The following is a 21744-nucleotide window of genomic DNA, read 5'->3' on the forward strand; positions in this document are numbered from 1 at the left end:
GTAAATCAGGTTCTCATTCTTCCCCTTCTTACAGAAAAACTGGAATCTGAACACAAATGCAGGTGAGAGCGTAACCATTTTGACAGCGCTATATCTTCCTCCCTAATTACAAAGCGGAATTTGCTGTGTTTAATGCTGTGTGGTTGTGTTGGGTTTGCGTGGCAAGGTTTTGGTAGTGGGGGGGCTACAGGGGTGGCTTCTGTGAGAAGCTGCTAGAAGCTTCCCCTGTGCCTGACAGAGCCAATGCCAGCCGGCTCCAAGACGGACCCGCCGCTGGCCAAGGCCAAGCCAATCAGCGCCTCTGTGATAACATATTTAAGAAAGAGAAAAACAGTTAGAGAGAGCTTTTGCAGCCAGAGAGAGGAGTGAGAAGATGGAAGAAACTCTGCAGACACCAAGGTCAGTGCAGAAGGAGGGGGAGGAGGTGCTCCAGGCACCAGAGCAGAGATTCCCCTGCAGCCCGTGGTGAAGACCATGGTGAAGCAGGCTGTCCCCCTGCAGCCCATGGAGGAAGGATGAGGGGGTGTAGAGATTCCACCTGCAGCACGTGGAGGACCCCAGGCCAGAGCAGGTGGAGGCACCCGAAGGAGGCTGTGGCCCCATGGGAAGCCCACGCTGGAGCAAGCTCCTGGCAGGACCTGTGGACCTGTGGAGAGAGGAGCCCACGCCAGAGCAGGTTTGCTGGCAGGACTTGTGACCCTGTGGGGGACCCACGCTGGAGCAGTCTGCTCCTGAAGGTCTGCACCCCATGGGAGAGACTCACGTTGGAGAAGGTCGTGAAGGACTGTAGCCTGTGGGAGAGACTCACGTTGGAGAAGTTCGTGAAGGACTGTCTCCCGTGAGAGGGACCCCACGCTGGAGCAGGGGAACGATGAGAGGAGTCCTCCCCCTGAGGATGAAGAAGCGGCAGAAACAACGGGTGATGAACTGACCGTAACCCCCACTCCCCGTCCCCCTGTGCCGCTGGGGGGTGCGGAGGTTGAAGCCGGGAGTGAAGTTGAGCCCGGGAAGATGGGAGGGGTAGGGGGAGGTGTTTTGAGATTTGATTGTGTTTCTCATTCCTCGACTCTGTTTTGCTTAGTAATAAATAAGATGAATTCCCTCTCTAAGTTCGGTCTGTTTTGCTCGTGACGATAATTAGTGAATGATCTCTCCCTGTCCTTATCTCGACCCACAAGCTTTTCATTGTACTTTTTCTCCCCTGTTTGGTGAACGAGGGGAGTGATAGAGTAGCTCTGGTGGGCACCTGGCCCCCAGCCAGGGTCAACCCACCACAGGTACAGGTAGTCAGAGTGCTGGAGGGAATAAGCAGACTGGAACCCACAGAGAGAGGCTACCCAAGAAACTGAGCTCTTGAATTTACTGAACAGTTTTGCAGGTTCTATCTTTGTGTCAGGGTTCATTTTCCTTGTAATTGGAAACTGTTATGGTGTGAATTTATCAAATAAGGCCCTTAAAAATCTAGAGAGGAAAGGAATTTATATTCTTAAATATAGTGATTGAAAAATCATTTGGTTATTGCCTGCTTTTCCATTCTGTAATTTGAGCATGAGAAATATGAGTTCATTTACATGTTTCCTAAACATGCAGGGAACTTATTGTAGCTGAGGCACAATTTGTTGGAATTCAAGAGGAATCCATGCAAAACAAAGCTCCTGTTAACGAGAATGAGGACAATCTTCTCTAGACTTTGTACAATCTTTGGATTTCTAGATATTTCGTAAAAAAGGTTATTACAGCTCTTCCTTAGAAGTACTTTCACTGATAAGTCCAACCAGAACTATGCTACAGTTCCTGATCACCTTAAGTTGCCTGTGGTCTAAAATGACTTTTCTATAAGAATTCTCGTGTCTCCAAGTGTAAACTTACGTGCCATTAAACTCATCTTTTGGCACAAAGAAATAATTTTTCCCAGCTTTTTACATAGGGAACAAAAAGGCTTGAATCCCAGTCAATTTTTCTGCTATTGGCAGTATTTCTAGTTAGTGATTAGGTATTCTAATTATAAACTCCATGTACTGGCTTGTGCAATGCTGGTTTTGATTGTTTTTATTGAGTCACCAAAAGCAGAGGTTTTAGAATGGAATTTTGCAGTAGTCTCTTCAGTGTACTCCAGTAAGAATTGATTTTCTGGAGGTCTTTGCCACGGTGCATGAAAATGACATTAATGTAGCTATTAAAATGAATGCATTAATGAAAACAGCAAAAAACCTCATACTATTGTAGCATGTATCTAATACCTCTATCACAAATGGCACCCAGTTGGGCAGTGCTTTGAGTTTACTGGAGGTGCTTATCCACCTCGCTGCTATGGAATGCAGAAGCTTATAGAAATCTGGCACAGTAGCAGGATTTTTCTGTTTGTTTTTTGTTGTGGAAGAGAATTTCCAGGTTAATATGGACATGGTCATGGTGCCAAGGGCTAATTTGATATTTTCAGCCAAATAGGCATGCTTCAGAATCCTTTGGAATATCCTGTGTAGATGAGTGACAGTATACCTCTGTCAAGGAGACATGTGAGTGACTAAGTTGAACGCACGAGGTCGACAGATACGTAATACTGAGGTGGCCTAACAGTGCTTCCAGATAGGTACGTAGCGATGCCTGTGCCAGCACTTGTGAAGATGGGTGGATCTTCTCCCGACGCTCTCATCACATTTAGCGTATTGGCAGTTCCGCATCTGTGCAGCAGAGTAGTACTAGATCAATTAGCCTGTGTATTAACACTAAAAACCAAACAACAGATTTGTTGTAGTTAAAGCTGTTAAGCTACAACTTAGAACAGCATGAGGACGCTTGCAGACTTGGCGTAAGTAGGAGCAACTTGATTCATTGGCACAGCTCTTACACTGGGTTGAATTGGGCTTGCAATGTTAACAATATGGGGAAAGGAAATCCTAGTATGAAGAGTCTTCTAAAGTGTGAAAGCTTCCTTTCGTAACTAATTCAGTGCTTTCTGGCATCTCCTCTGCAGTGTAGCCGTAACGTATCGATCAAAGGGGCTAGCCGCATCAGCATTTCACTGACATTTATGCTTGTATATTAGAATGAGGGTTTAAAAACGATCAAGTTCTGTGTAATGTCTGGGTAATAGAATGTAACTGTGATGGAATATCGCTGATGTGATTATTAGTAAAATGTTATTTTCATCTCTGGATGCGCATACTTGTCAGAATAAGTAAGGCAGGATATGTAATTAGAAAATGTAACTTTCCAGTGTGCTAAGAGGCAGAATATCTTGTCCTGTTCTGCAGTGTGAATGTTGGGTTATAAATGTCAAAGCAGCAGAATCTAGTTCTACATAGCTGCTGCATACATTAAAGATAAGAAAGTGTGTTTTAAAACACTGAAGTCAGTGGGATGATGTAGTCGTCTTCACTGGAAAGTTTCTTGTTTACAAATGTTTGAATATATTGAAAAAATGTGTTGCCCAGAAGCCCATCCCCTTACTATACTTCTGTTTGTTCTTTTCCTTTTCTGTTGTATCTTGTTTTTTCAGAGCACTACCATAGACTGTAAATTAACAGCAGCAGCAGCTGGAGATAAAAACTTTGACAAAAGCCCAACAAAAACAAGACAGCCTCGAAAAGTTGATCTGCGAGCTCGATACTGGGCATTTCTTTTTGACAATCTTAGACGGGCAGTTGATGAAATCTATGTTACATGTGAATCGGATCAGAGTGTAGTAGAATGCAAGGTAAGTCTTCTGTTTTCTGCCTGTTGCCACCCGACTCTTATCTTATTCTTTACAAAAAAGCCAAATGAGAAATTAGTCTCAGAAACATGTTACTTTTTGATTTGTACTTAGGGGAGGCTCGTAAATAGGAAAACCAATGGCATGTTTATTCAGATATCCAAAGATGCTTTCAGCTGAGGCAGTGACTAATTTTTGAAGTGTAAGAAATGTTATTAGGTCTCAGGTTTTTGATGAAATCAATTTTTGTTTAGTAAGTTCTGATTTTGTTAATTTTCTAACTGAACATTGATTTATTTTTTTTCCCCTGCAATGTTCTTTACTGTAGGTGGCACTGTTGTGATTCAGCCTTTTTCCCATTCATTTGCTTCCTATTAAGTGGCTTAATTATACATCGCTGCCTTTTTGCAGCGGTAGTTGCTGCTCTTCTCTCTGTGGCATTAGGAAAGTGGTGGTCAAGCGTAAACAATGTCTGGTTGGGAGTCACTGTAAGACAGTTTTCCTAATTTCAGATAACCTGTGTTTGTAATAAAATGTAAAACAGATGCACAAGGTATTACGATTTTCTAGTAGCTCTGTAGAAAGACCATTGTCATTTAATAAAAATCACTCATTCTTTAGAAATGGAATTTATTGCAAGAATTAAGAGAAATCAAAAGAATACATTTTAAAAGAAATGTTTAAAGATACACCTTCTGTTTTCATATTAAGCATGGCTGAAAACTCAACACATTCTGCAAATGATTATGTAAACACTAAAAAATTACATATATCAATTTAAGTAAACATTTTTCTTATCATATGCATCTAGTTCTCTGCTGTAATCAGACACGGCCAAATTGACTTTGAGATTAGCGTACAAATACATTTCATTGAAAGCAGGTTTGAAAACTGAACAGTAGCTAGAGGCTTGCAAATGGCTGGTTGGTCTAACACAATTTAACGTTTTGTTACCAAACTGTCTTCCTGCTCAGGAAACTTCTCTGGAGAATTTTTTGGTTTAAGAAAATCAGTCAGCCTTGCATTGTAATTAGATTAGCATTTTAAACTTTTGTGACTGAAAGAACAGAAGCGTATTTGTATCATTATCACATATTTGGGGGGTTAGATATCATTCAGCATTTTAATCGTGTTACTTGATCTGTTCTCGGATGGAGATAATACATAGCTTAAGTGAAAAGTCTTCATTTTAGTAGATGCTTGACAATGATGTATGTATCTGCATGTATCAGATTACTTGTTTGCAAAACAGGAAGAAACCAAAAATGAGTAAACAGGGGAGTCCAATGTCAGGTGTTGTAAAACTTCCATAACATTCATGTTGCTTTTACCTTTTAAAAGATCTTTTCTTCTCAGCACAAAAAATGCCTTACCTGAGTAGCTGGAATATGTGTTTGTGCTATGGTCTTGTGTTTGTGAGATTTTCTCTTACAGGTTACTGTTAAATGATGATTATTACTCTTTTGATAAATTACTGATTTCTGTTAATTAAGCTATGAAGTATAGAACTGTTGAGTCTTGCAAATTATTTTGACTAATAATGTTTCACTTTTATCAATTCTATTGACTGTCGTTATTTATTTTGGAGTGGTTATTGTTGACAGATACAGTCCGGTTTCTACCAGAGGTGAAGTTGTCAATGTGTTCTAGCTAATCACAGCAGAATATCTTAGCTGCTATCTTTTGAAGTGAGTCCTTTACATAACTGTTAATAGATAGGATAGGCATGTAACATTTTTGGTACTACATACATAAGGCTTCAACTAGGGAGCGGTCAAACTCTTCTTACAAGTTGGTATATTTTATTGATTACGTTGTCACTGAAGACAATGTTTGATGCTCCCAAATCGGAAAGGGCTCTAGTGGCTGGTTGTGGTTGAAACTGCAGACGAAAGGGTTGTGGTAAGGATACAAACAGTGGAATTGTGTGTAAGAGGATCGGTGGTTGTGTATATTTTCTTTCAGCTTTAGGCGCTGCTGAAGTTGGTATTTTGCTATTGATTTGGAATGGAGAACTCTTGAATCATGTATATAGATATATAGGTACAGCTTTGCTGCTTCAGATATAGATAAAATGAACATAGTTGAATTATTTCTAAAATAAAGGGTTCTCAACTTTAAGCATCATCTTACTGTACGTAAATCAGTTTGTGCGGTAGTGATAGAGATTAGATATATTCTAATAGATTTGGCTATAACCTTCAACATTTCAAAAGGCAAATTGTATGTTCTATACATTAGCTAGGTTTCTGTGTGTCTAATGGTTATATGAATGTTTTACTACCTAATATTTTCTAGGTTTGGGTGACGAGCTTAGGCAGAAAAGAATTAGTAATGCCTTTAAATCTCTTTCTGTATGCTGAAAGGAATTAAGTTCAAAATTATTTGTGGATGGAGGAAGGCAGATCTGTAGTCAATTTTGGACAACAAAATTTTGGTTCATGCAACAGAGAAATGCATCTTCAGCTGCTATTCTTTTGCAGCCTTAGGTGTCTCAGCAACTGAGTTATATATATACACACACACACAGATATGTAAAATGAATTTTAAAAACCCACACCACATGCTTATATAAAGCTCTTATTGATAGCGTTTGAGCAACTGGATCCCGTACCTAAGGATACAGTAAGTCTACAAGAATCTCAAACTACTTTAAATTTAATCATTGGGTTTTTTTCCTCCTAGGATGAATTAATGGCTTCAGCTGTTTTTCCTTTCAACAAAGCTGACTTTTATTATCTAAAAATTTAGTCTATATTCTTTTTAAGTTGCTGTTTAGCATTAGTTAATGCTTGTACAAGCTTTTGTCTTTCCACCTAGCATTGCTTATTGGTATATTTCTATAAGGTTTTGGCAAGGGTAGTTTCTCTCCTTGTTTGTAAAGCTTACTGATACATTCATGAATCAGTCTACCTTGAGTATAGTTCAGTGAAAACAGTTTAATTCTGCTTGAGATTCTTATTCCCTCTTACGGAAAATTCAGCACTGAAGTTCTGTTCTGATTCTTACAGACAGCACAAGATACCCTAAAAAGGTGGGTAAAGCCTTTCCCTTAAAAGATTTGACATGTTCCATGATGTTGTTATGCAAAAGAACCAGCTGAAACAACTTTAGTTAAGGCCTTCCAATCAGGGTGATATCTATGAGAGGGTGTGAGTTGATTGAAGGCCTCCCAGAAGGAGAGAGGAACTCCATTAGTGTCTCTTCCGAAGAGCTGCTTGGGAGGGCTGCTTTTGGTTCCAGGTATGCTAATTCTGATGATTTCCATATATGCATGCAGACTGAGATCTGTGGTCATCCATGCTGATTACTGGCTTTAAAGACAGCCAGGAAAATAAAACTGTTGCTAAACATGTTGGAGCTGAAGGTAGAAAACCCAAGGTTTCCTAAGTTCCGTGTAAATGAAATCTACAATAATTCAGTGTAATGGTCAAGTTGATCCAAAGAGGATCTTGATCTTATTTTCACTGGTAAGAGCTAATTCAACCCTGTCCATTTCACTTTTTTGAGGCTAAGTTTCTTTTTGTTGTTGTTGCTGTTCTTCATGCTTTTCAGTTTTACAAATGTGAAAAGTACCCTGTTCCAGGGAGGGAAAAATACAGTTTGATACATAAGGCTTTTTGGAAGAGGTGATTGGTTGTATGTGAATTTTACTTCTTTCCTTGTAGTGCTACAAACCCTAAGTAAGAAAGGTATCTCAAGAAGGATTATAAAGTAACTTACTTCCTCAACATAGGGGTTAGGTGCATTATTCTTGTTCCAGTGTCTTGGATTTCTCTGGGTCTCTGAAAAAAAAAAAAAAAAATCTTGGTTTTCCAAAGGAGTTAAAAATAAAAAAAAGAAGCCAAACTGCAAAATCTGTGTGTTTTAATTGTTTTATTCAGCATCTTTTGCTTTTTACACCTAAACTCTTTTAATTGCTAATTATTTCCCTACTAGAGTCCTCTATTAAGTGTATTTCTATCAATGTTGTAACCATTTTGAGCATTAACTTCATATCTTGTTGTACTCATGTCTTCATTCTTTGAACCTCTAGAACGTTGCCAGTTAGAAGGAGAATCTCAGCATGAAATGAACTCTATTCTGTATGATCGAATCTCTTTTTATTCAGTAAAACCAAGGTGATTAAGAGTTTCCCTGAAAGACTAAGCCAATGATTAATGTATTAGAACATGCATAATTCTTTTTCTGTGTTTCTCACAAGACACCCTTTGAGATCAATAGGGTTTCATGGAATATGTATTCAGATTGTTTGAGAAGGTCTAATTCTGCAGTTGGAATATGTCAGAAGTATACTAGACTGCCACTTACCACTCAGTTATAAAATATACACATCTTCTGTTTTGGAATTTGGAGTTATTTAGCAAGTGTATGTTTACGTCTGTTTTTAAATAGTCTGTGACTGTGTTGTGCCAGTCAATGCCAAGTGAAATCTTTTGCGAACGTTCCTCCTGCCTCTTTTTGGATATTTACATTTTCATTGTTGTCATCTTCCAGAGGTGACTCAAAATTGTTGAAGTCAACAGTGAAGGACAGGAAAATGGGGTAATGATCAGGCATTCAGTCTCACAGATGGAAATGGATGGGATCTTTCAGAATGGTAATCTATTCTAAAAAGCCAGTTACTGCAAAGCTGGCTTCTTTCCGAGTTGTCAGTCTGGATAATCCTATTCCTGCCTGTCCTTCCTTCGTATCATAGATATATATATATTTACATTTTCATTTTTTGTGTTAATAAATTGTGTGATTAAGTCCCTGCATGTGCTTTCTGACAGCTACATTCATTCTTATGGAGCAAATTGACTTTGGTAACGGTTATACTTCTCAGGAGCACGTCCTTGGCAGGTAGAGGATTACGACTGTCATGTGATATGTGAATCAGTGAGGAACAAACCGAGGCCAGGGATGGTGCATTTCACGGTTGGATCTAAGAGGACATGTGTCCCTGCATCTTTTGCTGTCTAGAGTTTGCTGCTTAGTGGCTTTTGCAGTGCTAGTGTGAGAGCATGTAAAATGTGTACCAGTCACGTGAGCTTTAGTTACTGGAAAATCTGGTTTTCTCCTCTCTGCATCTGTTTTAGAGTCTTTTCTTTTTACTGTTATCTGTCACGTACTGAAATTGGTATGATGAGAGCCCTTTGCTAGAGGAGCATCTTCCTTTCATCCTCTCCCAAAGTTGTAAGAACTGCTTTGCCAATCTTTTTTGTTTAACTTAACCCCAGAGCCGGCTTTAAGTGTTTGTAATTCAACTGTGTATGAAAAAGGCTACAAGGAATTTTTTGAAGCAATTTTTTTGTCAGATTAGTGAAACAGTTAAACTTTAAGAACATAAGTTGAAATAAAGAAAGAAGGAACTGAGGTTGCCTGCTAAAAATGTACTCCAGTACAATAAAATGGAGTTTGTGTTGGTAAATGCATAATCTAAAGTATTCAGTATAGATAATGAAACAATGTAAAGTATGCCTAGTTTGTAAAATAAAGCACACATTTCTAGCCTTGAGAATAAGCTGAAGTACAGATGTGGTGACCAAGTTAATTTCTATGATGTGCATTCTACTATTTTGATTTGTAGTGACCTTAAAATCCTACAATCTTCCATGTTTCCTTGGTTTTTTTCCCTCCTTGTTTGGGAGAATAAATGGAGAAGATGATGTTTCAAAGCCATTACGTGATTTCCAAACAAAGTGACCTTCTGTTTTTAAGGATTATAATGCGCCTGTCTAGGACCCAAGTCAAGATTGTCCTGATTCACGGAATACAGGATTATTCTGATGTAGCTACCCTGTGTATTAGAGATTTTTCTTGATTGCGATGTAATTAATCTGGTCACCCAATAGAAGAGGCTAGAAGTACAACTTGAAGATAAATACATGGAAACCAAAGTAACAATTGAGAGCTGGAGAAAAGAAGGAAAAGCACAAAAAGAGCTTTTTGACATGTGGAACTATTGATAATGATGGAGAGGAGAAAGAAACAGCTGTATTGTGAGTGGTTTTAGTTTTATGTCGCTGATTTTCCTTTAAGTGTTGTTTTTTAACAGTATTGCTTTCTTTTTTAGTTTGAACTGGCTCTTTAAAATCGTATGGGAGGGATATGACCTTGAAAAATAATGGGATTTAAAATTGTTTTGACTCTATTGCAGCCATAGTCTACCCCATAAAGGTTCCTTTTTGTCAGCACCTTCTCAAGTGGTACAAGTTTCCACTGCTTCAGCACCAGAGGGTATATCTGCTACACTCGGTACCGTAGGTGAGCTGGAGAGCTGTATTGATGTCCAAGACCCCAGAGCCCTGCACGCCAGTATTGTGTGTCAGTAGGACAAAGGGATGGCGCCAACCATCCTGCTGTATGCGCCAGTAACTAGAATTAATTACAAACCAATCGAATCCGTTGCAGCCAATTGGTAAACTAATTGGTAATTTTAGCTGTACATCTATATGTAGTTATCTGGATGCCTGTAACGGCGCTTTCAGAGCCACTTTTGTTCTGCTTCATCCTGCTTGACAAAATGGCCCTCATAGCTTTAGGGAGAAAGATGTGCATCAGTGAATATGGGGCCGCTCCAGCTGCTTGTCTTGTTTGTATTCCCTTGTTCGTAAAACATGACTCGGGTTACAGCTGCATGGTTCTGCTCTGATCATTTCTGATAATGTGTAGCTAAACATTCCTTAAAATAGGTTAAGCCATTTATTGTAATTTTTTTCCTGTGCCAACTAACTTCAGAAATATAACTCATATTCAGATTGATTCATTTTAATTTTTTTGGTGAGGACTATCTCAGTAGCAGACTTGAAAAGTAAATGATTCAGAATTAAATTTTGCCTTCTATGCTCTTATTGTTACTAACAGTCAGCACAGCTTAGTATGGGCTAACCTAAGTGGACGTGAATTGAATTAGAAAGCTGAAATTTTATTAGTGAAACTGAAAAAAGAACTGGCTAAAATACTTGACTTGTTCATTTCTTGTAGCAGACTTTACTTATGAATTATTTTGGTGCTGTAAACCAACTGCCTTGTAAGGAAGATTTTTGTTAGCTTTTTTGTGCAGTATTTCAAAACAAAGAGTAACTTTTACATCAGCAGTGGCATTCTGTTTGATTTCCCTTATGTTAGACGTTCTGGTGACTTTTCCCATCTAACAACCAGCATGTGCTCCGTCGTATGTACTAGTTAAAAGGATACTTACGTGAATGCTGAAGCTGAATTTCAGACTTGCATTTGTGTTAAAAAAAATGAATAACCATCCATATAATTTCATGTGAAGTATTTTGTGTACATTAGAGGTCCTTTTTCTATTAAAAGGACACTTAAAAGTAAAGATGAATGGCATATGAGGCTACAAAAATGTGCATTAGCTGTACTGTCATAGAGCGTTTTCAGTGTTAAAAGTTTTACTGTTAAAATTTGTAGTTATACACTTAATGACCAATACATTTGCATTTGTAATTGTTCCCAAAATATTTCTAAGTAATAACTACTTGCTTTGAACATAAAATTTCCCTTAATACCAGCGGGAATGATTTTGACATAGTAAAGAATTTGCAAACCAGGAACACTTTTTCATTAGTGTGTTTCCTTATACCATAAAACAATGTCTACATTTTAAACTCTGCACGTGAAGCTGATGTAAGTTTTCATAGAATTCAAGCTCGTTTATGGATTTTTATTATTTTCAGCATGTTGTCGTTATAGAATACAGTATACATTTGTCTTGTCTTTCAAAGAGTAGTTATGAAAGCTTCTATTTCTGATTGATGTGGTATCGAACCATCTCCTTTAGAAATGCATTAACGTGCTTTGCTGGGTGACAGTCAGCTCTGCCGAGAAGGTGCCTTATGCATGTTGGCTGTGATGGTCTGTGTGTTTTCGATCACTTTCAGTAAATGATTTTTGAGTTTATGTGTGGTATATAACTGATTTCCTAGCTTCCTGCATGGTTAAGAGTTGCTCCTTTGTCTTACCAGTGATGGTAGACAACTACAGTTTGTGGAGGGAACAAAACTAAGAGTTTAATCATGCAGTTTTTTCCTCTGCTTTGCTGTGAAAAATTGACAGTATTGTCTGAGTAAAGACTGCAGGTTCCCAGGTTAACTTTTAATTTTTTGTTTCTGTCTGTCATCTGACCTTACTATAGTTACTACACTTGTACATTTGACCAAACTGGAAATCAGTAGGTACAGTCAATAATTTCTGAAAGTTAAGGATATTTTTATCAGAAACAAGTCTTTTAGTTCCGTACTGTACAGCCACTGGCATTTTATCTATGAATTTCTGCCTTATGAAGTCAAGTTAATTTTATATGTCCTTTCATAAGTTAATTTTATTTGTTGGAGACCAACACATAATTTACAAGATTCTAACTTCTTAATCAAGATTTTGTAATATTTTGAATAAAACTCCAGTGCACCCACATCATTTCTGACAGCGTATGTTTAATCCTACCCAGAAATTATAGGATGTACTAGATTGCAATTAAGATTCCTCCCAGTTGTGTTATTTTATGATAATGTGTAAATCTTTCAAGACATAAAGTATGTTTGTGAATACAGCTTTCAGTGATTAATTCACATAAAAATGCTTAAATTCTTTGGCAACTCCATTTAGGTCAAAAGTAATTATTAAAATGGTAAAAAATTAATTGGTTTGTAATGGTCAAGAAGTATAATCTGGGTATTGGAGTTGTAAGGTCTGGACATGTAATTACTCCACAGACAAGAATGTGCAATTAGTGACTTTTTTTTTTTCATTTGTTAAAATGTGCTAATCAGGGAAGAGAATGTAAACTTTGCATCTTGCAGCTTAACTTGTTTATTTCTCAGTAAGTTTACGTCAGACACGATGATTTTATAAAACAAGTGTAATGCTGCAGTCTTTTATTTTTTTGCCTCTCAAAATACCACCATGACATTTTTTTTGATTAAAAACTACTTTATTAGTACAATAGTGCTGATAATCCCACGTGACAATAGAATGTCTGTTATTAATCTGGACGTGTACAAGCAGACATCCTTTCAAAGTTCTGCACGCTTGAAATTCCATAGGATCAGGGTACAGTTTGCTGAACTTCAGAGGCGTAAGAACTAATGCAGGGATGCCAGGATTCTCCAGAAAAAAAAAACAAACTAATGTTTTTTTTCTAATGCAGGGATGCCAGGATTCTCCAGAAGGAATTCCCTCTGACGCAGTTGCCGTTGTGTAACTTTTGTATTTTTACTTCACAAACAGATTAATCGTGACATTTTTAGTCTCTCACACCGTCTATCAGGTTTTACAGACAGCTTTGCTTATTTATGAAGTACATCCAGCATATTTTAAGAGATAACTCTGACAAAAAATCCTGAAACAGTGATACTTATGTATGTTAGGAATTATTTTCTTGCCAAATTTTGCTATTTTGTCCTTGGACGTTGGTGCTCGCGGAGATCTTGGAAAATGTGCATGTTTTTTGACAGGATAAATGTTTTAATGTTTGTTCACATAAAAATCTGTCTGGGCATTTTTGTTTTCAGGGTTTTTGTTCCTTTTGTTTTTTCATGAGTGCACTACAGACTAGTCAATTCTCTACTTTCTTTTCATTTCCTTTATTGGGGTGAGGGGATTGTATTTTAAATACAAAGGTTGATGTAATGGTTGCTTTTCAGGAAGTCCTGATGATGCTTGATAACTATGTAAGGGACTTCAAAGCATTGATTGACTGGATACAGCTACAGGAGAAGCTAGAAAAAGCTGATGCTCAAAGCAGGTAATTAGATTTCTATTTTTTTAGTCCACATCAAAATACTGTCTCATAGTAAACTTAATTTTGTAGCAGAGATTGAGCAAATAGAACCAATTTGAATATCTGCTCTGGGACATCAAGTAGGAAGTTTTCCTTTTGGACAGAATTGGTGTGAGGACATAGGGGAGATTTTATTGTCCCTGGCAATGTTACCAGTGAACAGCTCTGCAGGAAATGGTAAAGGGTTTGGAAGTATAGTATCAGAAAGGTAAAACTGATTACATCATTCTAATTTGTCCCTAGTGCTGAATTTGTGCCGTGGTGTCTAAGCTTTGAGAAGTAAATGAGAAGTAAGGTTTTGCTGGTATAATTTATGCCTTTAGAAGATGGGTGACCTGCAGTATGTGTGGAGTGATATGCTCAAGTTCTTCCATTTTCTTTTGTTAGGTAGCGAGTTCACTCATCTGCCTAGGTAGTGACAAAAAAAGTAGACCAAACGTGACTAAGTGGTTTTATTAGTTGATTATAGGTTGTCAATCCCGCCAGTAGTACTGGAACCAGTTAAAAAATAATTTATGTAAGTGCTTTTCTGCATCTGTCTTCATCAGCAGTAGGGTTTACTAGTTTGATTTTGTTTTTAATTGCCAGTTGTAATTTTCATGTAATCAGATAACTTCAGGATCAAGATTTAAAAATAAAAAAGAAAACAGCATCAGCTTCGATGACATACGTAATGAAACTGCTACCCTGGCTTCCGCCTCAAACTATGTCTGTTTGGATGAGAACATTTTATGTTAGTGGCAGTTAACTTAAATCAACCTGTTCAATTATCTTTGCAAGTACACATTTATCAGTACACGTTACTGCTGACAAAGTTGTATTTGGTTAGTTCTAAAGTTCATTTTTTTAATGTACTGAAGATATTTGATACCTGTATTAACCAAAGCGGCACTTAAACTGTATTGAATGCTCTGTTACACAGGATAGGAAAACCTAGGGTACCTTAAACGGTTATGGCCTTTTTATGTGCATTGTTACTGTCACTACAACTAGAGGATATTTCCAGTCCTACCCCTGATCTTTTAACTGGTTGGTTTGATATTTGGTCCCACGCTGACATTTAAAATAAGCATTGTAGTCTTGAGCGTATGCACTATTTTTGGTACGAGTCTGGCTAATACGGTTTGGAGTTGGTGTAGAAACAATTGCTAAGATGTACGATTAAATTCGGCAGTATTAATTACTACTTTATAGCGTTTGTCGGTGCTGTATTTCCTTTAAGGCAATAGAGGAGTAGTTATTGCGAATTTTATTTTTAAAGTTTTCTTTCCTGAATTTGCAGACCTACTTCATTAGCCTGGGAAGTAAAGAAGATGTCTCCAGGACGCCATGTGATTCCAAGTCCATCAACAGATAGAATTACTGTGACATCAAATGCTCGAAGAAGTTTAAATTTTGGGTATGAAACCAGATCATAAGTTTATTAAAGCTAAAATAAGGATTCATTTGAAACAGAGTTCATGAATAAACTATTTTTCTATAGTAATCAATATATTGTTTTGCTGTTTATTAAGTCATATATGCAATTATTCATGTTCATGAAAGAAAAGTACATGGTCTGTAAAAGAAAATCCTATCAAGGACATTATTTTTTACTTACTCTGTTATATATTTAATTACCAAAGACCTGAAGATAAAATACAATTAGTGTATTTCATGCTATGTGTTTAATACTCTCTTCCCAGTACAAAATAAAGGTCAAAATGTTTGTAATTGGCATTTTAAAATTGCCAGAGTGTGCAATGTGAATGGCCAGCTGACCGTGCAAAAGTAAATACAGGTCAAAAAGAGTGAATGTGAAGTGTGATTATTATGATTCTGATGAATAGCAAAACTGATCCTGCTTTAAATATAGGGCATATTATATGCTACAATAAAGCATTTTTTATTTGTTAAAATGAAAATGGCTGTTTGAAAGCAGTTCAACAAAAATGTGCATAAACACCAGTTTAGAGCACCACTGTCTGGTGCTGTTTCAGTTCTGGACAGCACATATGTGGCCAATTTAAAGCTTTCTCAGGGTGTGTTTTTTAGTTCATTCAGGTTTGTTGGGATCTAGAGCAAATACCATCCTGTTTTGTAAGTGGTTACAATGTCCTCAGCAGAGATACAATATTAGAATATTTGGTCAGTACCTCTGAGTATTGAGCTCTTAAATTTTGAATATCAGATATTTTTACAAAAATACTACAAAGTGTATTTGGTGGAAAAATTGCTCCAATGGTGCTAGTCTCTGTGTAGATGTATGTGTTGATACCTACCTGACAACACTTGAGAGGTGTCTGCTTAAATGCATGTTGATGGGGAGAAAATAGGCACAAGTAGACAAATGAAAAAATTGAATCTGGTGGAAACCAACGCTCTTCTATTTTTATTAGAACACAACCAGCAGCTCAGCAGAACGATGTTCATCAGCTAAGCCTCTTTTTTTAATGTCATTACACGTTGCTATTGTTGCTGGAGCTGTTTTATTCACCATCACAGGGAGATGATTAGCAACTGTGACTGTTAAAGCAGCTAATACCAAGATGAGTTTTCTGTCCTTCAGACTTGCAATATTTTTCTTCTGTCTTAGTCTGCTTTTGTGTCTCAAAGCAAGGCAACACCAGACAACTGCAATATTTTGTGTGTGAGAAAATAGGATAGAAAACAAGGGTCTAGAGATTCTTGGTGCTATGGAAATTTCTGGCAGAATGCTAGGAATTACTAGGAAAGGAATAGAGGACAGAAGAGAAGGTGGTGTTGTACCACTGTAGAAATTCATAGTGAATGACTCGTACCTTTGGTCATCTTCATCTCTGCCCAAAACCAATGTAGACAAATTAGGGAAAGTACAGAAACTGGAAACGGGAACAATCAGAAGTATCCAACAGTATTGATGCAAAAAGAAAAGAATTTGGAGAAGAGGTCACAAGATGGATATGATAAATAAATTCACTTACAGAGAAGATGAGTTGGAAAATTTTGTTCATTTTTTTTTTTATGCAAAGGAATTTGGAGCACTAATTGAAATGCTCAGACACCAAGCTTAAAATGACAGACGTATTTTTCAAGACTTAGTATGTAGAATTTGTTATTATGTGATGCTTTGGATGCCAAAAGCATGAATTACTTCAGAAATTAATATCGCAAAATTAAAGTCCGTCTTTGGTTATTAGACACAAAGATGTGTTCAATAAATTACAACAACTTTTCAGGGTAAATTGCTGCTACCTGGAGAGTATCCCAAAGGAAAAATCCTTCTGTACTGCACAGTTCTGATAGTCCATTTGCTCAGGTGTATGGAACTGTCAGAGACAGAGTATGGGGCTTGGCCTCTTTTCCTGCTTTCCTCATGTGAAATGGTTTTGCATCCCTGTAGGATCAGTGAGGATTATTAAAAACAAACCCACCAATTGGCTGGGTTTTTATCATTTATGAAATTATTCCTGATAGGTTTTTTCGATGACTGACTTGATAAAAATAGGAAATAATGACAAATTGACATCTCACCAGGCTTAAAATAAGCAAACAGTCTAGTTATATGGGAGTTTTCTACATACTTGTTCGAAACTTGCAATATCTCCATTTCTTTATCCTTAGTTTGTTTTAGCAATGAGGCAGCTGGATTTCTTGGACTGTTTTAATCAGTGTTGTAAAGCTTGGAAGAGAAATCAGTTGTATGATTACAGATAAAATGACTCTTCTTACAGAAGAGAATTGGACACTTTTTGAACATGTGCTTCTGGAATGAATGCTACCATTTTCCAATTTAAAAAATTTTGCTTGCCTTCACTTAAAAAAAATACATTTTTTTTTCTCTAAACCTTGTGCAGAAATGGCAACTTTTTACAAAAGGCAAAACAAAATAAAATTTAAAACCCACTACAGTTCTGTCCGTCCAGAAATGCAAAGTTTAAGCAGTCATTTGGATATTTCTGAGAGTTAATAGAATGCCCTTCTGGAATTACAATTTATTTTTGCTAAACAGATAATAGAAAATACATCTATTCTTTTATTTACTCAAGCTCGGAACAGAGTACCTTATGGATTTGTGTGATCTACATTTACAATGAAACCTGCACTTTTTTGAACTTTTTGCACATACACTTCGGTAGACTCCTCGTGTTAGTAATGGTTGCAGCCCGTTCTGTACAGTTCATTGATGCGCTTGGGCAGGACCCAGGAAGATGCACTAGAAGAGCTGTTAGATTTGGCTCTAAATGCTCATCATGTGTTCGTTTCTATGATTTGAAAATTCAGTATCAGGGAATGTTTCTTATGGGAATTGTTTGTCTATCGCTACAGTGCTGCATATTTTGTCAGCCACTAGACATTTTTAAAATTTTTGAACTAGCTCTCAGTCTGAATCGGAGAGTGTCCTGATAAAGTTTTTTAACGAACCATTCTGTGATTTGATTAGACACTCAAAAGAGCTGTGACTTTCATTTAGGAACCCTGCAGTGACAATTTCTGCAACACGCCTGGCTCCTTCTGGTGTAAGTTGGGCGGATAAGGTGAAAGCTAATCATGGAAGTAAAGCTGCCAGTCCTGAGATAGCAACTTCACAAACCTGTCTGCCACCTCCAGTACAGAAGTCATCACGGAAAAATGGCAAGTCTTTTTAAGCTGCTTAAGTTATTTTCACTAACTGTATGGTATAAAATTAGTTCAGAGTGTGATGACCTATTGTCAAACCAAAATTAAGTATAATTTTGCAAAATAGAATATTTAAAGTAAGTATCACAATAAAAGATTAATGTAGCCATACATTATCATTATAGTAGTTAAGTTTGGGACAAAGTTGTGATTTCATGTGTAGGTAACAGTTCACTGTATTCCCACTAACTGGAATTTGATCTGTTAAAATGTATGTAACACCCCAAGAAACAAAAGTTCTTTGGTCACAAACTGCTAATCTAACTAACTGCAATTTAGAATGGTTTAACAATATAAAGAGTAATAGATGTCCAGGAATCTGTAAAAGAGCTCAAGATAGTTTTACGTGCCCGGGGAGATGATGTTACCAGAACTGTGCTGAAGTAACAATTGATGTTTTTTCACTGAACACAAGAATGACCGTATTCAGTTATGAATTGTTTCTCTGAAGATTCTCCTTGGTGAATGCTTGATGCTGGGGTCTTCCGTTCTAGAAAAGATTTGTTTAGTTGTGGACATAAAAAAACTTTACCTTTTGGTTTATAAAGTTAGGTTTTTTGCACACACTGGAACTCTGAGATTGTCTTCAGAGATGCATTTTTTCCATATATTTTTTTCATGTGTGGTCCCAGATGACTTTCTGCAAAATCAGCAGGCAGGATGTGGAAATGGATATTCTAAAAACAAATTAAAAAGAAATGTTCATAATCTGTTTTTTTAAAAGAAAAATTACTGTAATAGAATATCAATGTAACATAGTTGCATGTTCAACCTATAGTAGTAGTAGAAGTCATGTATAGCGGTTTGGAGACTTGTGGTATATTGTGGAACTAAAATAACTTGTCCAAGTGTCTTTCAATTTAACATAAGTAAGCTCAGTAGTGTGCGGATTCTTCTGCTTAGAAAAGAACCATCAAAAGCATCCTCTAAAAGTGGTTGATTGAATGGGAATTAATTGATGCTGTTTGCATGAGGGAGTATCTTGCTGCATGTAGTTGCAATGAGCTGGTTAGAGAACGGTAGCAGTGTGGCTGAGTTTTCAGCACCGTAACTGAAGGTGTAAGTCACCTTTGAATTTTTGCCAGGAGTTGAAGCTATTCATAACAAACCCTTTTCTGTTAATTATCACTCATATTAAAGTGACAGACTCCAAGCTGTTGTTAAAATACCTTTGTTAGGGATTCTCGTGCATATGGAGAATTTTATTAGCTACAGAGGGAATAAAACTGATCTGCGCTTCCATATGGATAACACTTTTAAGAGGCTAAAAGGGAAACAAAAGACCTTATCCTTACGTTAGTTTTAGGCGTTTAAATGGCTGAAGAGTCAGCATTGTGCTGTATTTTATCAGCTGTTACCTGCAGCTGATGAGCTCCAAAAAGAGCGAAAACACTTAGGTCCTGTAGTACTGACCTAGGAGTGTTCAGTAATTTTCAAAATCAAATGTACTATACAATTCAGAATTGAAACACTTGATTTTAAGAAATAAGTCATTCCTTCTAGAGGCTTTGTTTATTCTTAAGAATCGCTTCTCTCTGACATTCAGCATAGGAGAATTTCAATGATTTTCTCGTGGCTGAATTGTAATGTTTCTAACAAATCAGATTCTCTTTAGGAGCATGTTTAGGAGCATCCTTTGTATGGAGGCTAGAATCACTTTGGTAAAATCAAATTAACCTCACGGATTCTCTTGTGCTCCTGTCAGTGAAGTTTACGCAAAGGGAGTCAGAAAGGCTCTTGGCATGCATTATTGAAGCAGATACGAGGCTTGTGTATCATCTGCTCTGCCTGTCCACCAGCTAATGCACTCACAGCTGTTGGTACATGCAGTCCTTGTGGGAGGGAGGATTCCTCCTGCCACCCTGTGATGCTCTCTGGCCCGCCCTGAAGCCCAGCTGGGCCTTACAGTGGTGCGATTTCCCTAAAACGCTTTTTTCTCCAGTCGTTTTCAACAGCATTATCATTAAGCCTGACAATGTTTTTTGTGAAGTGGATGAGTGGTATAATATTGTATCTGTTTCATGGTTGATGGAATTTCCAAATTTAACTAAGTCAGTCCTTAGGGAGAGAGAAACGCATTATTTTTCCTGCCTGATATTTCTTTAAATTATTTTTTTCTGGATGCATAATTAGATCAGGTTAAATCATCTTACTTCATTTCCCTCATTAAACTCACTATTACTTCAATATTTTCATGAATTTTTTTTTAAAAATTGTCTTTCATGCTTGAGTATTTTCTACAATATGAAACCAGTTTATGGCAAGAGAAGATTGGCTTGGTAACAGTAGTACACAGAGACAACAGCCTAGCATAAAATTGATTCCCAGGCGCTGGTGGTAAGAGGTGAAATAGGTAATACAACTTTAGAGTGTGTATTAAGACAGGAAATTGGTGCTTACAATTAGAGTAATTGTTTATTGGTTGTACATAACTTAGGGGAAAGGGCAGTCAAGAACATGTAAACTCAGAAATAGCGAATGATTTTTTCTGTTGCCACACTTGAAATCTAGTCACATTAATTATTGTTATTAACTTTCCTGTATTAATTGCTCATGTCCATAGTTGTGAATAGGTGTTATTTGTAATGTAGCTAAGGCTTCAGACTTTGCGGGACGTACAGTTCTCTGAAGTAACTGTCCTGGTTTGGGTTCAGACGTGCTGGCACCTGATCTTAGTGGAATGCAGTGTAACTTCTGTGTATTAAGAACAAATTGCAGGAATGTCATCACAGACAGCAAAGGACAGTTTGTTCCTGACTGGGTTGTTAAATTCTTAAGCACAATTTCTGTTGAAAATTTTACATTCAGTCTCTTTTTTTAGCTTTTTTTCTTTCCATTCTCGTATATTTAAGTGACCATTAAAAGTAGTCTGACCATTAACATCTCTAATGTCTTGCCCGTTAACTCACCATCTCTTGTTATAGTTTGTAAGTTTACCACTTCTTGCACCACTACATTTTCTCTTTCTTTTTAATTTAATTTTAACTTTTATTTTATTTTATTTTATTTTTCTGGTTTTCATGTCTTCCGTCCTGTAACTGGGTTTCGACTGAGTTCATGTTTCTAGATTTGCTTCCGGATTGTCGAGTAATCATGGCTTTCCAGAGTGCCTCTCAGATATAGTAATACTACTTCAGATTTAAAAAAAAAATTGGGGCTGAAGTTTAGTACTGAGTGGGGAAGGTCAGACAGGCTTTGGTAGTATATTACTTGCAGGTAAATTTGAAGACGGGACACGTGTCTCCTGAGGTAGAACTCCTAAGTTTTGCATATACTTGCCTAGATTTATTTTGTTGCTGTTGCCAGTAAGGCTGCTTGGCTGGTTCTTCCAGATGGACTAACTGCGAAAGAGTAAGGCCCTGGTGGCTGTGAGGGCCTCAGGAAAACAGATGGCGTGTCGCTTCCACGTAATACAAGAGCAAGCAGGGACAGGGAAGTTCAAATGAAACTAGAGAATGAGCAAGGTAGTCAAATGAATTATTCATTAGCAAAACTCAGGGAGTAATCAAATCCAGCATGTGATACTGGGCATGTGGAGATGGCTACTGGGCTGTATGAAAAGAATTCCAGACTTACAGGGCAAAAAGTGAAGGGAAGGGAGGAAGGGAGACACCCTATTGAGTATTAACTTTGC

General features: G+C 37.3%; 1 protein-coding gene across 1 annotated transcript in view; it reads left to right on the plus strand.

The window, feature by feature from the left end:
• Positions 1-21744, plus strand: part of SCAPER (S-phase cyclin A associated protein in the ER) — a 161412-nt gene that overhangs the window by 15786 nt on the left and 123882 nt on the right. Inside the window, exons 5-8 of the mRNA XM_075764713.1 lie at positions 3500-3697; positions 13336-13436; positions 14755-14871; positions 17905-18065. Coding sequence (XP_075620828.1) covers positions 3500-3697; positions 13336-13436; positions 14755-14871; positions 17905-18065 — 577 coding nt within the window. The remainder of the gene's footprint in view (positions 1-3499; positions 3698-13335; positions 13437-14754; positions 14872-17904; positions 18066-21744) is intronic.

Source organism: Balearica regulorum, chromosome 12 (genome assembly GCF_011004875.1).
Source record: "Balearica regulorum gibbericeps isolate bBalReg1 chromosome 12, bBalReg1.pri, whole genome shotgun sequence".
NCBI classification, from domain to species: Eukaryota; Metazoa; Chordata; class Aves; order Gruiformes; family Gruidae; genus Balearica; species Balearica regulorum.